This window comes from Eretmochelys imbricata, chromosome 1 (assembly GCF_965152235.1).
Source record: "Eretmochelys imbricata isolate rEreImb1 chromosome 1, rEreImb1.hap1, whole genome shotgun sequence".
NCBI lineage: Eukaryota > Metazoa > Chordata > Testudines > Cheloniidae > Eretmochelys > Eretmochelys imbricata.
In genome coordinates, this window is record NC_135572.1 from 136,228,029 (window position 1) to 136,243,013 (window position 14,985).

Below are 14,985 nucleotides of genomic sequence, written 5' to 3' on the forward strand. Positions count from 1 at the left end.
CCACATCACATAGACAAGCCCCTAGTTTTGCAACTTTTCAGCGATAATATTTACATATGTGAAGCCAGTTTAAATACTGAGTTGGTGTTTGGGCCCATTTTAGCAGCATATGACTCTGTTCATACTGGTACTTTTTTGACAGGAGAAATAGCTCTAATAAATCTTGTCATAATTGAAAAGGACTAGGAAGCTACATACATTTGATCAAAAATTTGATTTTTCCCCTTATGGAGATAAACTACTTAACAGCTTCTGCATAAAAATTAAACAAAACAAATAGCGATTAATTGTTTTTAGAGTAGCTGTCCACAACTAATGAGCTCCAGGATGAGAGAAACCAACCCTGCCCTATTCCAACAATTCTGAAAAGCAAGGGATAGCCAGTCAGATTCAAAGGCAGATTTATTTTCCAAAAGTATCTTGATGACTGGATTTTGGTGAACTTGACAAAAGTAGGTTGACAGTAGCCCTTAAATAAACATTCAATATTAGCCAAGTGTGTGAAACACTGTCGTAGGCTGGCCAAGAGCATGGATTTGTTTTCATCAACACTAGTCAGAACATCAGGGCTAATTTTCCTTTCACTCAGTCCTGTTTTCAAGAATAACTCCAAAATGGGCATGGTTCTTCATTGCCCTGCACCGTGTGTACTCATTGATATCAGTGCACAGAGCCAGTGCAGTATGTGTTATATACTTACAGATTAGGGTGGTAACATTTTATACTGACTTTGCACTGGTGTAAATAACTACAGGTTACAGAGTAATTGAGAATCAAGCCCCGTGGACTAACACCAGTGTAAACAAGAGGTGAATAGAGTGCCTGTTATGCTCAGAAGAGAATGGCTCCAAAAGGACTAGTGGTGTCCATTGAAACTATCCATTTAACTACTATGGTATGTGTCAATAAATGCCACACAATAACAACAGATAATTATTCAAATTAGTAATCACTGGCCAACATTTTCAAACATTGATGTCTAAAGTTAGTTTTCCAGATCCATATTTAGGCACCTGAATAAGACTTACTTAGATTCCTAAATATGGATTTAAGTGTCTAACTTTAGACACATTTTTAAAGTTATGGTCACTATTACTGTACAAGTATTTTGGATGTTTTAACAGTGTTAACGTTTGTGCCAATACAAATCCCAGCCTATTGGTGGCAGCAGTTCGCTGCTCGTGCACAGAACTTTGAACAATACCATGGGCTTTAAGTTTCCAGATTCAGGGGCAAAGAAACGCTGAACTTTCACTTATAATTCAATCTAGCCTTTTACTCCTGTTTCTCAACCCAGAATTCTGATGTTACCAGAATTATTGTGTGAGACTAATCAGCCAAAGATTTAGATGGTGTAAATCCAAGTCAAGAAATGTTCCATTCAGAAAGGGTGTTTCACATACATTCCGTACGTTAAGGCACATTACATAAATAAAACAAATAAAAGGTATGGGCTCCACCCTGTTCTTATTGATATCACCAGCAAAATTCCCCTTGACTTAAAGATTGGAGCCTGCATATTTTTCTCTCTGCTACTATGTTTTATAGTAAATTCAGTTACAAAGGGTATTTGACCCATAAACACAAATGGAGCTTTCTAAGTGGCTGGCTGTGATGACACACTGCTGGCAAGAGCCCTCTGTACGTTAATGATTTTTCGAGTGTGTATATGATAATTTCCTGAGAATCACAGCACACCCTAGAAAACATTCTGAGAGCTTATTGCATTCCTGAGGTATTTGAAGTCACTCAGCCTTTAGCCCTCATACCCTGTGCTTCAGAACACCAGGGTGACCAGAGACACGAGACACGAGATAATCACAAGGAAATGAGCTATCTGTTGCCTCCTTTTGCTTCATTCAGATATAAATGAATCTGTATCTACCGACAATATGAATAACGGAGAAGGCAGGAGGTGATACCACAAAAAAGCAGACATACCAGATTGAGTTAATGTCTGAAAATAGAGATATTCTCCCTTCAGTGCATGTAACCCTGAGAATATGTGCCCAGGGAAGGATGCCCCCACAGAAGTGCTGAGGGAGAAATAAAACAAAAGTCCTCTCCCTCCCTCCCACCCCACAGCTCCCACCAACTTTTTGTCCTGAACAACAAGTTCCCTTCCTGGTATTTTCGTGTGTAGGTTTACTTCTCTAAACGGGAAGTTTTAAAAATAAAAGTCACAAGCATTCACAATCATGAACCTCCGGCACTGGCTTTTATTGTGCTGCATGAATAAGTTGAAACGATAGCTCTATTTAAAAAATTGTGCTTTCTGCAGAACAATGTCATTCTCCCCGTCTCCCCCCAGTGACAAATAATCTTCAGTGCTGCTTGAAAACACAAGACGTAGAATTGCAGGGCCAGCCCCAGGCGCAGGCCAATCTTGTGTCTCAAAGAAAACAACCCCCCTCCAAAGCCCTTCCCCAAAGAAACAAACTTGTGACTTTGCTCAACAGTTCCCCTTCCCAGCAGGCATCTATGACTGCACTCTTGCTGTAACATCATGAATAAGCCCTCTCCCTTGAAAGATAAACATGGGAACCCAACACTTGCCAGTTCCAAGAAAGAACTGTACTGATCCTATCCCGAATGATACACTTTTCTGACTCCTGACTGCGGTGGCAAAGCATTCAGACTCCCCTCCCTGCCTCCACCCCTCCTCAAGAAGTCCCTTAAAAAAACCCTATGCTGCTTGTGGCATTCTCCTGAGGCACCCTAGAGCCCCTTGGACTCTATCCATATAACCTCCCCCTCTAACTGACCCTGTACATTTGGTTATGTTTGCAACTTGCTACAAAAGGAAGAATCTTAGTAATATCTGAAGAATCAGGACTATACCACCGGGTGAGCAGAGCTAGATAGGAAATGTATGAGGCTTGGGGTGCCTATAGCATAAGAGCTGGTGCTACTTTAAAAATATAAAAATCTCATTGTACTAGTTAGGACCACTTATGTATGTAGGCCCCTATCCTCAAAGGTATTTAGACACCTAACTCCCATTGAAATCAATCTCGAGCCACTGGCTATTGTTTCTTCCCTTGAGTGAATTTTGGCCATCCCCTTTCCAAGGGAGTTGTGATAGGAATTGCTTTCCTGTCATTTATATATTTCACATATATTGATTTGTTTATATGTTCAACAAAGAGGCCATGGTATTTTGGAGGCAAAGCCAGCTTTATCTTTACATAGATAGGGAGCCATATTCAACGGTCACAGGTCCAATCTCCCTCTCTTCCCCACCCTTGCTCTATATGTTTTATGGAGTCACATTTCATTTGCCTCAGATTTCTAATTGTATTCTATGTTGACACATACACAGGATATGATTAGCAGCCACTACATAGGAGAGGCCTGGCACTGGAATTGCAGGAGTATTGTTAGTTAGGACTGAGGTGCATTAGCAGAGCTGAATGGTAAAGACTGCACAATACCTTCATGCACTATACCAATGCTTTCAAAAGCATTATATTCACACACATAAATTGAAAGAGAGGAATGACTTGACAGGAGATTTCCTGGCAGTGTTTTGTTTACTGTTCTTTCAGATACTTTGAATAACAAAAATACACCATTTTTAGATAAATTTTAAACTCAGTATTTAGAAACACTTCAGGCAATAAAGTGCTCCCGCCAAAATGTAAACCTTTCCTTCCCTCTGCTGTGTGCGTAACAGACAGCAGAATGTGAGAAGAAAACAACTTCCATCAGAAGTTGAAAACTAGAGTTCAGTGCCTCCTTATCCTCTGCCCTTTGTTTTAGATTGTATGGAGAGAACGTCCTAATCAGTGTGTCAGAATGGCTTATTTTCTAAACAACTTGTTTGTATTGTCATTTGTGCATATTAAAATATGGGCTCATCTATGCAGGCAAAAGGGAAGGAAGCAAATCCAAACACAGATGCAGAAGGGAGCCTCAGCAGCCTCTTCCGTCCATGAGAACCTGTGGAAGCCCCTGAACTCCAAGAGATGAACCTTAGTTTCCTAAGCCCTCTGTTGCTACCCCATGAGTTTTACCTTATTAATGTCATGGCCTGTTGCAAACTTCCCATCATCTGGCCCAACAAAAAGGAGATTTAATTATTTGTAAAGCCAATTAGTACTGGGAGGAGGCATTTTGTAAGTGCTCTTTTGGAATTAAACTTGTGAAAAAATAGTATGCCCCTTTAAAGAGCCTGTTAAATGAATACTTTTATATCTATCTAAAAAAATCTAAAAAACGATTTGGACACATTTTTGAGTGTCTCAATACCCTGCTGGAATTAGTACCAAGTAGAGTGGAATATAATGCAAAAAGAATGTATTGGGTGTTGTATTTAAGAGCTTTACTCAATTATATCATAATAGCAAAATAATGGTGTCAGCAAATACTCAGCCTACAACAAGGAGCATTGTTAGTCTAGCAGAGCCTTAAAAAATTGCAACATGTGAGCATCTTCTCATTTACATTTCCAATTCTCATTGCCAACTCCTGGTTCTATGTAACCTTTTTTGCAAACTGCAGAGAAAGAAAGTTCTGACAGACAATGAAAGTCATCTGACAGTAAGATTTCCTCAAATCCTGGACAACCAATCACTTGGTTGCTTGTCTCTAAGTTTACTTGCCAGATGATGGAGAAATTTATATGCAGATTTCTTTTTTATTCATTCATTTATTTATTGTGCCAGTGAGCACTTTTTCCATTATTACGGACTAAATGATATGGGAATTAATCTCTGCCACTGTGTCACATAGATATTTCTCATCCCTCATTTTTACTATAATTACTACCATGTACGTGTGCTTTAATTAACTCAAAGTCTGGAGGAATTAATACCAGGTTGGAAGTCTTGAATTTTAATCACATCTCTGACTGCCACTGACTGGGACCTGATCTAGCACCCACTGAAGTCAATGACATACTCCCAAGTGGAGATACTTTCATTGATTTCAGTGGATTTCAGACTGGGTTCTTGCTGCTTTGCCCTGGGCAAGTCATTTAGCATCTCTGCTTCCCAGCCTGCTTAAAGAGGGTGTTAATATTTGTGTGATGTTGTATTTGTACAATGGTTTGGACATGTGAAATGATACATAAGGGCTCTGAATTATTGTTACCATTCATTATTTGTCCTGTTACAACTAGCAAAAACACGAGACAGGATTTGCAACCTCTCTGTGTTTTTGTTCCTTCACTGAGTTACAGAACACTAGATTAGCATGAGGCTGACTCTTGTCTAACATGCTGAAAAGTGTGTGCCTTTAACATGCAAACAGCTACCAGAATGCATGTCCAATGAGGCATTACATCACTGAAGATATATTGATTTAAATTAAAAAAAAAACAAAACAGGAGAAGAAATTGATGACAAAACCGCATGAAGTAATGAAAAATTTAACAGATCATCAATATCCAAAATGAGCATTTCTAAGCCAGTTATCCAATACATACTATGCACTGGTTGGTTTATTTATGAGCTCTGCATTGGTACCTTCAAGTTCATTTTGAAGTTTTCTATCCACTAGGCCTAGGATATTGTGCAATGAATTACTATTGGATGATCAAGCACCTTTCTCACAGTCACAATATAACTAAAAAGTATGGCACTAAGGTATGCAGATTCTGTAGCTCCCATCACTAATAAAATATGCCCTATAGATAGGTATTTACAGTCAGAAATTACTTTCCGTTTATTTCCTGCCATTACTCAATAAGCACATTCATTTCAATGGGAGAAAAATGTCAGCATCAGGTCATAAGTGTATTACAATAAACATGCTTTCTATATTTAACATAGGAGTAGATTCTAAATATCCCAGCCTGAGTGCATGGGAGCAGGCGGGACTAGGGAGGGCGGCAAGTTGAAGCTGAAAGACTAGAGCTCTAGCATGTCTCTGGCATTCGGAACCATAACTGAATCTAAATTTGGGCTAGATACTCCGTGGGTGTAAATCGCCATGGAAATCAATGGAGCTCCTCTGATTTATGCCAGCTGGGCATCTGTCCCAAACTAAGAAACTAAAGATGAGGTACCTGCCACTGGGCCAACTGCTTTCAGAAATACAGACCCAAATCCTGTAAACACTCACACCCATGCCTAGCTCTAAGCATATGAGTATTCCCATTGAAGTCAATGAAAGTACAATGAGATCACTCACATACTTACAGATAAGCACACGCATAAGTGTTTGCTGGAGCCATAGAAGTGAAGAAATAGGCAGTCTGCTCAGGGAATTTTTAAGAAAAATTTGCACTCAACTCTTCTGCAACATTCATTACAAAGATCCTTTTGAAAGCCCAAAGATCTGAGATTGTAGAGCCATAATGGACTTCATACACTGTAGAAAAAGATAGGCCAATAATTGAAATATTTTAACTATTCAGGTTTACAAGATTCAAGTTCACAAAATTTGGAAGTAGTGAAACAGTCATAATGTTATCCTACAAATCTTGCTCACATATTAGCAAAGTTGCTTTGTGTTTAATAAAGAAAATATTCCAGGATCCTTTCAACACTTTTATTATGAAAAGCTGTAATAAACATCTATGTCCCGACCATTTTTCTAGAGACTTTAGTAATGTATGTTCTTTTCCATTTCTTTTCTAAACAGTTCCTTTGGCCTTCAGTCTTGTGTGTTTCCCAGATCATGGAAACAATTTCTTGACCCTTTTTGCCTTCATACATGGGATTGCCTCTTGTGTGAACCACATGAGTAAAAACCTGGCCCCAGTGAAGTCAATGAGACTTTTGCTGGGACTCCAATGGGACCAGGATTTCTCCCAATGAAATTAAGACTCTGTGATTTTATGGAGACTGCCTGGTAATAGGTTAAGGCAATGCCATTTAGCAGCCACTCTGTGTGGCATGCTCCCGAGGGAACTGGCATAGATTTATTCATAATTACCAGTGTAACTTAATGCTGCTTAGGAGTTGTGGCTTCAAATGACCTCCAACACACACACACACACACACACACACACACACACACACGTTGCCAGGGCATGGGACCACGGAGCAACACAACCGGCCGCATGGGTCTCCATATAGATGGCCCAGGATCAGCGAAGATTAAATTAATTTCCACATACACAATCTGGGACTCCACAAACCTTGCCCCTTTGGTGTGACCTGTAAAACTCTCTTTCCCCCATTCTCCAGGAGACAACGAATCAGGATAGTTAAAATTCACAGTTTTAACTGAACTTTTTCGCTTCTATGTATTTTTGCATGGATAGTTTGGTGCATTGTTCAATCCTGTATACACAGAAACCATATTCCAGCCGTCCTCTCCTCCCCCATATCCAAAAATTACCCCAAACATCTAAAAACCCTCGTGTTCTCACAAATGGATCATTTTACTCCTTTAGATGTGCTGCTTGTGTTCCCTGCAATGCTCTGTGTGCAAGGAAGCTTGAAATATACAGCATGGAGAGGTCCCAGGCCTTGCTTAGCTAAGGCCTAGTATGGTGGAAATCCTGTTTGTACCATGTCTCTGTCTGCCCTCCAACCACAATGAACCAGAACTGGAAGCACACAAGCAGATTCATGGTTTGTGATAACCCAGCTGTAGTGAATGGAGCTAGGGGTGGAGAGGGGCAAGTCAGGGTCTCCTTTAGAGCTATTGTCTGCTGAAGCTGCAAGAAAGCCTGCCTACATGATTTCTTTCTTTCACTTGCAGCACGATCACAAGGATGGCAGGGGGGCAGTTCCTGGAGTCTTCTCTCTGATAGAGATTAGGTTTTGTAAGTGAGGAAATTTGAGTAACATGAGCAGTAAGAAACTATTGCTCAACAAAAAGAGATCCACAAAAAGTTTGTGCAAAAATATACCAGGGTTTTGGAAATGCAGCAGAACATGGTCACCACAACATGGCTGCAATTTCTCTGCAAAATGTAAAAAAACAGCTATCACTGGACCCTCCTGCCTCCATACACACTAAGAGGAAGTAAAAAAGAACAAAGAAAAGCAGCAATTACGAACAATAAGCACTTTGTTATGCTATTTTCTGGAGCCAGCATATTGTTGCCATTGATTTTTTAAGCAAAACGTCCCATTAATTTCAACTGAGATTTCTGCTTAATAATGGTTGGCATGATATGGCCCAGAGTTATTATCTGTTAAAAAGGTATTGTTCTAACTAGAGTGATTTTAAAATGGGATTTTTTCCCGGTGGTTGGGATTTTAGCACTAAATACAGTAACCCACCTGATGTCAGACAGTGTTCAAGGGCCAGAAGACATTGAGAAGGCAATAATAACTGCAAACAAAAATACAAGGGGAAAATCCTTTCACATCGACATGAAGGGGAACCAGGGAGTGACATACACGTTCATTTCACCCCCCCCCCCCCCCCCGCCCTTCCATCATTGCATTAGATCCACAAAGATAGCATCCCCCTGTGTTGTATTGGTTTGCTGCGTGTTTACCCTGCCCGTTTTCTAGTACGGGGGCGCGTGTAATGTCCTAGCTGCTACAACAGGCCTTTCCTTGTGATAATTTGGCAGTAGTACAAATCTCACACACAAATTCCCTCACATTCTTTTCAGGGACAGCTGTCTACAAAAATAATGCTTTCCATAGGGGATCTGGTTGCTGGCTTTTGCTTTTTTAGTGCGGTGTAATACATAAATAAATAAAAATAACATAAAAAGGAAGCAAGGAACAGGACGTGTGGCGAAAGGGTTAAAGCCGTCTCAATGACATCATTCTCATTTGCATGGAAGTGAGGATATAACTGCTCATGCAGAGAAAGCGCTGATGCTACAGTCCAGAGCAGCAGCGGCAAAGGGTAGAGTTACTTCTGTGCAGAGCATCAGTGGTGAGGATACAATTTATATTTCAACTCTGGTTTTCTTTCCCCCCCCTTTCTCCCCTTTTATTAGCATGCATTTCTCCATCTCTGCGCTGATGAGTGTGGATTTTTAACCCAAGTCCTTCTTCAACACCCTTTGCTTTGTTACTAAATTTCAGGATGGGATATTCCTGTTGCTTTCAAAGGCACCCAAGAGATTTTCATTGTAAGCCCGTGTTTAAGACTCGTGGCGTCGTTAAAGGTGGACAGATTGAGAGAAAATGTTAAATGCGAGCCTAAGGAAAGAATGGGGGAAGCCCTCTCCCATTTCCTTTGTTCTGGCTTGATCAAAAAAGCTGGCATCTTTGTCGACACTCATTGAATCTTTTCGTATCTGTGACCCAACAACGGGAGCTTTTGTTGATCTACGCATTACTACTTCCTTCCCTGCTATTTAGAAGGGAATTTACTACAAGCAGATGTGCGCAAAAATCTCAAGCTCCCAATACAGGGAGGGAGGGAGGGAGAGCAAGGGGAGGTTGTATTGTTCAAACCTCCAGCTGCTGAAAGAGGGGCTCTGTCTCTGTGTGTGTGTGTGTATCGATACAAGAAAATCTTTTGTTTAAATCCAGGCAGCGTTGTATCTGTGGCTGCATTGCTGAGAAGGAGAAAGGCAGCAAACGGAGAAGGGCGGTGGTTTGAGCTTCCTCAGACTGCAGCTGCAGTTCTTTGTGAGGAGAAAAGAATGCAGGACTTCAGCCAAATGTGCTAAGGGAAGGGAGAGCAGGCAGACCCCAAGATGGAGAATGTGATTAGCATAGGCTAGTTCCTTGGCATTGGCATTATTTCACATTTTTTAATGTGTGTGTGTGTGTGTGCATTAAATCTTTTTTAAAAAAAGATAATAGCCTCTTCCAGGCACCATCCTCCCTATTGTTCTCTTCGTGGAAACATTGAAGAGATTTTAATGAGAAGAAAACAGTCTCAACAATAGGCAATTGTTTTGACAATGGATTAAATTTCCACTTAAAAAATAAAACAACGTATTTCCTGCATTGATTTTGTTTTAAACTCCTTAATCAGCCTTGTATATGAAATGTACATATCATTTCATCCCACTGTATGTTAACACGACGAATTTTATTTCACTGAATATGTATCTTATTACCAAAAAAAGAAGAGGCTATTACGTACCTCTCAACCAGGGAGGCGGGAGGCGGGGTTGCTGGCTGGAGATCAAGGAGTAACGCTAAAAGGTGGAGGAGTCTAACTGTCTCTCCTTTCCACGCACAGATTAATCTGCAAAAATGTCCGACAAACCAGATATGGCTGAAATTGAGAAATTTGACAAGACTAAATTGAAGAAAACAGAAACGCAAGAGAAAAATCCACTGCCTTCAAAAGAAAGTAAGTATGTATAATTTAACAGGGAGAGGGAGAAGGCAAGGAAAAGACAAAGTCCAGGGTAGAGACAGTTTTTATACATATATAAATTATGTGAAATATATGTATGATTACTGAGTAGATATAAAATATCCTAACCACTGTAAAGTTAACATAGTACATTTTATAATTTTTTTTACCAATTTTATAAATCTACATTTGATTTCTATACCATAAAATTTATTAAAGTTAATATTTAAAAAAGGTCAAGTACTTCATCTTTATTTTTTAAATTCTTATTTTTTTCCTCTTTTTTTTTTTTTTTTTTTTAGCAATTGAACAGGAGAAGCAAGCGGGTGAATCGTAATGAAATCTGCCCTTCCAAATTATGCACTGTACATTCCACAAGCATTGCCTTCTTATTTTACTTCTTTTAGCTGTTTAACTTTGTAAGATGCAAAGAGGTCGGATAAAGTTTAAATGACTGTACTGCCCCTTTCACATCAAAAAATAGAACTACTGACACTGAATGAAGGCGCTGCCTTTCCATCTGCCTGTCTGGGTTTGGTCCTGGTGGCATGAAAGAGCTTGCATGTTGATGAAAGAAGAACTTGGGTGGGACTACAGTAAACTAGTAACACATGAATAAATGCAAAGCTGTACCAAGGTCCTGCGAGCTGTAAAATGCAGTTAATCGAGTGCCATTTTTTTTTGTTCAAATGATTTTAATTATTGGAATGCACAATTTTTTTAATATGCAAATAAAATGTTTTAAAACCTGGATGGTATTGATGTGCTATCTTTTGGACAGTGATCTCACAGGATGAAGCGTAAGTGCCTGTGTTAACATGTGGGATGCTAGGAGACCTTTGGAGATTATTTAAAAGAAAAATGTTTTTGGCTCTTGATATATGCTCTTGCCAATTTCAGTCCTACAACACTTAAAATCGATTTCATTCATATTTATATGCATCACAGCTAACTTTGTTTGCTTTCCTGTAAATATGCTTAGTTCTAATATATATTTTTCAAATTTGAGGTAAATCAGCATTTTTGTATTTTTTTTAAAACATTTCCTTTTGTAGAAACCATTCTGTATCTTCACCCTTGAACTGCACTTTCTTCACGCAAATATGTAATTAATCTGCATTCAGTTTAGTAGGCAGTACAATAATAGACTGAACCTAAAAATTTTAGAATAAATACATTAAGAGAGCAACAAGGGTAGCCAGTCTTTTGCGTATTGTTGACCACTCATTCTTTGTGCTGTGCTAAAAGTAAAACTATTAATGATCGTTTAATAAAGGGTATTCTGTGCAAATGGAAGTTCAGCAGAATTAAATATGGTTTGGATCTGTTCAGAGCTTCATTGGGTAATGTCTTTCTTATTAGTCACTGTATGATGATCTGACCTAGAATCTTGTTCGTAAAATTTAAAATTAATACTTTGGGGATAAAATCCATGTTAATTTAAAAAAATAAAAATCATTATGGGACAAAAATATCTTGTAAACCATCAGACAGTATCATGCCATTTCACATAACCTGCTTTGTTATGTACACATTCATCTCCCATCCCTGTCACTTGACACTGGGTGAAATTCTGGACCCATTTTAAAGGCAGTGGGCATCAGGATTTCATCGCTAAGCATATAGCAGCCTGAAATGACACTTCTTCATATGGGTGTTGTGGGGATGGTCTGTGAAGGTCACTAGTATCTTAGCTTATTCAGTGGCTAAGACTTGGTCCTGCACCTTGTTCCTGATTCAGGATCAACTGTACCCAGGGGTGCTATGTGAATTAACTGCAACAGAGACAAATTTATCCCTGGGGGTAACTCCATTGATTTCGTTGCGCCTTTTCCCTGAGTAAGGTGTATAGATCAGGGGCCTAATCCTGCAAGATGCTGAGTGCACCTAGTCTGTACTCAAAAGATACTGGGAGCACTCACCACCTCGCAGGATGAATTCTGTTCTTGACTGAATTCTCACCAGCATCAGCGCACAACTTGATTCCTCTAGCTTAATACTTACAACAGAATAAAGGCTCGATCCTGTAAGATGCTCTGTGGCCTTGAACTCCCACTGAAGTCAATGAAAATTGAAGGCATTCAACATCTTGTATGATCAAGCGTTTAATAAGGAAGTCTACATATTCTAAGAACTGGGATTCAGTGAAATGCTGATGTAATCTACTGAAAATCTGTTGGCAAAAATGCTTCAGGATAATTCCATTATGTTTAGGGTGGTCCATTAGAAAATAAAGTCAGTTATCTTTGCTTGTAGTGTTAGATTTTTAGGCTTTCATTTTCTTCCGCCTGAATTGTAGAAAAGGTACAGGAAACCAGTTAGAGTCTGAAAAATAGTTTAGACAATCACCTCCTAGCTTCTGATCTTAATCAGCTAGCACAGGAAGTAGCATATGACTAAACTCAAGAGTGTTAATCTACATTGTATGTATGTGAGTCGTGGTCAATTAGAATGGCAGTGAGCATCTGCTTGCAGTGGTTCATCTCGGCAAAGAAAACCGTAGCAATATCGGAGCAATATATTTAAAAAGAATTAGAGCATTAGACACAGAGGACCAGATCCTCGGTGTAAATTGGCATAGCTCCATTTAAGTCAATGAGCTATGCTGATTTAAACCACTTGAGGAGCTGGCCCAATATCATGTATTTGTGGTACTGTGGCCAGTAGCTTCACATTCCCTTTTATGGCATGCATTTAGATTGATGCCTCATGAACTTAACCTGTAGCTATCTGATTGCAGCTTTGATAAATTGTAATTCAGTGTGTGTGTGTGTAGGTGAATATAGGATGGCTCAGGCAAATGGTAATTGGATATAGAACCTTTTCCTTCTAGGTCACTGGTCCAAATGCACCAGAAGTCAGTAATGTTCAAAGAGTGTTACCATCTGCTAGCTGTTTGAAGGCCTACAGTATATGATGAGTTTCCAGCCCAGTCTCTAGTAGGGAGGTGATTTTGTCACAACTGATGTGAATTAGTCCTATTATCAGGATCCTCAATAGAGAGGCAAAGCATCTGATGAAGTGAGCTGTGGCTCACGAAAGCTTATGCTCAAATAAATTGGTTAGTCTCTAAGGTGCCACAAGTCCTCCATTTCTTTTTGCGAATACAGACTAACACGGCTGCTACTCTGAAACCTGTCAGTATTTGATGGTGATCCCTCCAGGTCAGATTTGAAGAATACCGGACCCCATTCTCCATTGCTTTACACCATGTGAAGCCATTTATATCAGTGCCAAGTGAGTGCACAGTGGCTGCAAAACATTCCCCACAGTGTGAAAAAAGAGTTCTAAATATGGTAGCATCGTACATTCACATAGCACAAGTGTAAGTGAGCACACAAGGTGCAAGGCAGGGGAGAATCAGACCTACTGTGATGCTCCTTACCCTTCTAGAGTTGTACCGTGAATAATAAACAGACAGGTTTAGGGTTAGGCTGTAGCGCTGTCAATCTAGCAACTTTCACCAGTATTAAATTCACTAAAAAAAATCACAGGCAAGAAACCTGGTTATGAAAAAAAGGTCATTTGAAACAGAGCAGCACATACGGTTTTTGATCTCACATGCTGTGCAGCCACATCAGCCCAGCCCCCCTCAGGGACAAAGTCTTTATGATGTCTGATGTGCTGTCTCCCCCTCCCCCACTCCCACCAGAAATGCGGCTCAGCTTCTGAGAACTGCCTAGGTTATGAAATGTTTAGTGGTGCCTTCAAGCTCTGAAGCAAATTGTTCATTTTAGGGTTTTAAATAAGATTTTTCACTGACATACAAGTTGCAAGATCTATGTATTGAACAGAAAACATACGTTCCCAATATCCAAAATAGCTCCTTTTGGCACTAAATTTACAGAAAAAAATTGTTGAGCCTTTCCGTAATGCAAACATTTAGGCTATTTTTGTGCAATGCTGAATGTGTGATAAAACACCACTTCCCTTGGTAACCTTTACTTCCCTAGTAACCGGGTAGAAATGAACACCAAAGACCAGTGTCTAGCTTTTAGTTTAATCATATGTGGCGAACACATGAGGCTATTGAAGAAAATTATTTTTAAAAAGAAGGAATGAATAAGTACTACTCCAAATGGTACATTAAAGTAATTCATGTGTTTGACTGTGGAAAATGATAAGCCAAGCCATAAGGATGATGCAAAAAATAACATAGGACAGAGAAAGTGGGCATTTTAATCCTACATATGGTAGAATTTTCTTTAATGCAATTAAAAATATAGCTGAAGCTTACTTATTCATACACATTAGTACAAATATGCAAATCAACCTTAGAAATCTGTAAGAGAAGGCTGGGGAAGGCAGTTTCCTCTGACAGCATTTGATGTGCTTATTTTATACACTTTGCAATATAACAGAATGGGAAATGGAATTGCAAAGAAAACTGGCTATTTTGTTAATTTGTATAAAGGCAATTTTATATATAATCTCTGTGTTATTTGTACACTGTTTGACATATTAATTTGCCACCGTCCCTGTGATATGATTATTTTTAGAAAGCATTGTTGTTAACCATGTACCTACTTTAAAGCTGTATAACTTGTGACAAGGAAGAATCCATTTTCCCTCCTGCTCTGAGTGAAGGATTTCCAAATTAAAGGCTGGATTTCAATACTGCTGCCTTCAAGCTTTCAAAAATCATGAGGCAGACCCCCAAAAATCATGAGATTTTTTTTAGAAATTATAAATTTGGAGGTTTTTTTATTTGCCTTCTGTTTTGCTGTGCACGAGGGTCACATTTTCAAGCTTTCCTCCTTAGCCACAAGCACTAAAACAATGTGGCGGGGGGGAAGAAAACGC

At 39.3% G+C, this 14,985-nt stretch overlaps 1 protein-coding gene across 1 annotated transcript; it reads left to right on the forward strand.

Annotated features, from left to right (window-relative positions):
- Window positions 1-8,641: 8,641 nt before the first annotated feature.
- On the forward strand, window positions 8,642-10,933 carry TMSB4X (thymosin beta 4 X-linked). Its single transcript, XM_077815746.1, has 3 exons — window positions 8,642-8,796; window positions 10,063-10,176; window positions 10,485-10,933. Exons 2-3 carry the CDS (start codon window positions 10,077-10,079, stop codon window positions 10,517-10,519), a joined length of 135 nt encoding a protein of 44 aa, XP_077671872.1. The 5' UTR covers window positions 8,642-8,796; window positions 10,063-10,076; the 3' UTR covers window positions 10,520-10,933.
- The last annotated feature ends 4,052 nt before the right edge of the window (window positions 10,934-14,985 follow it).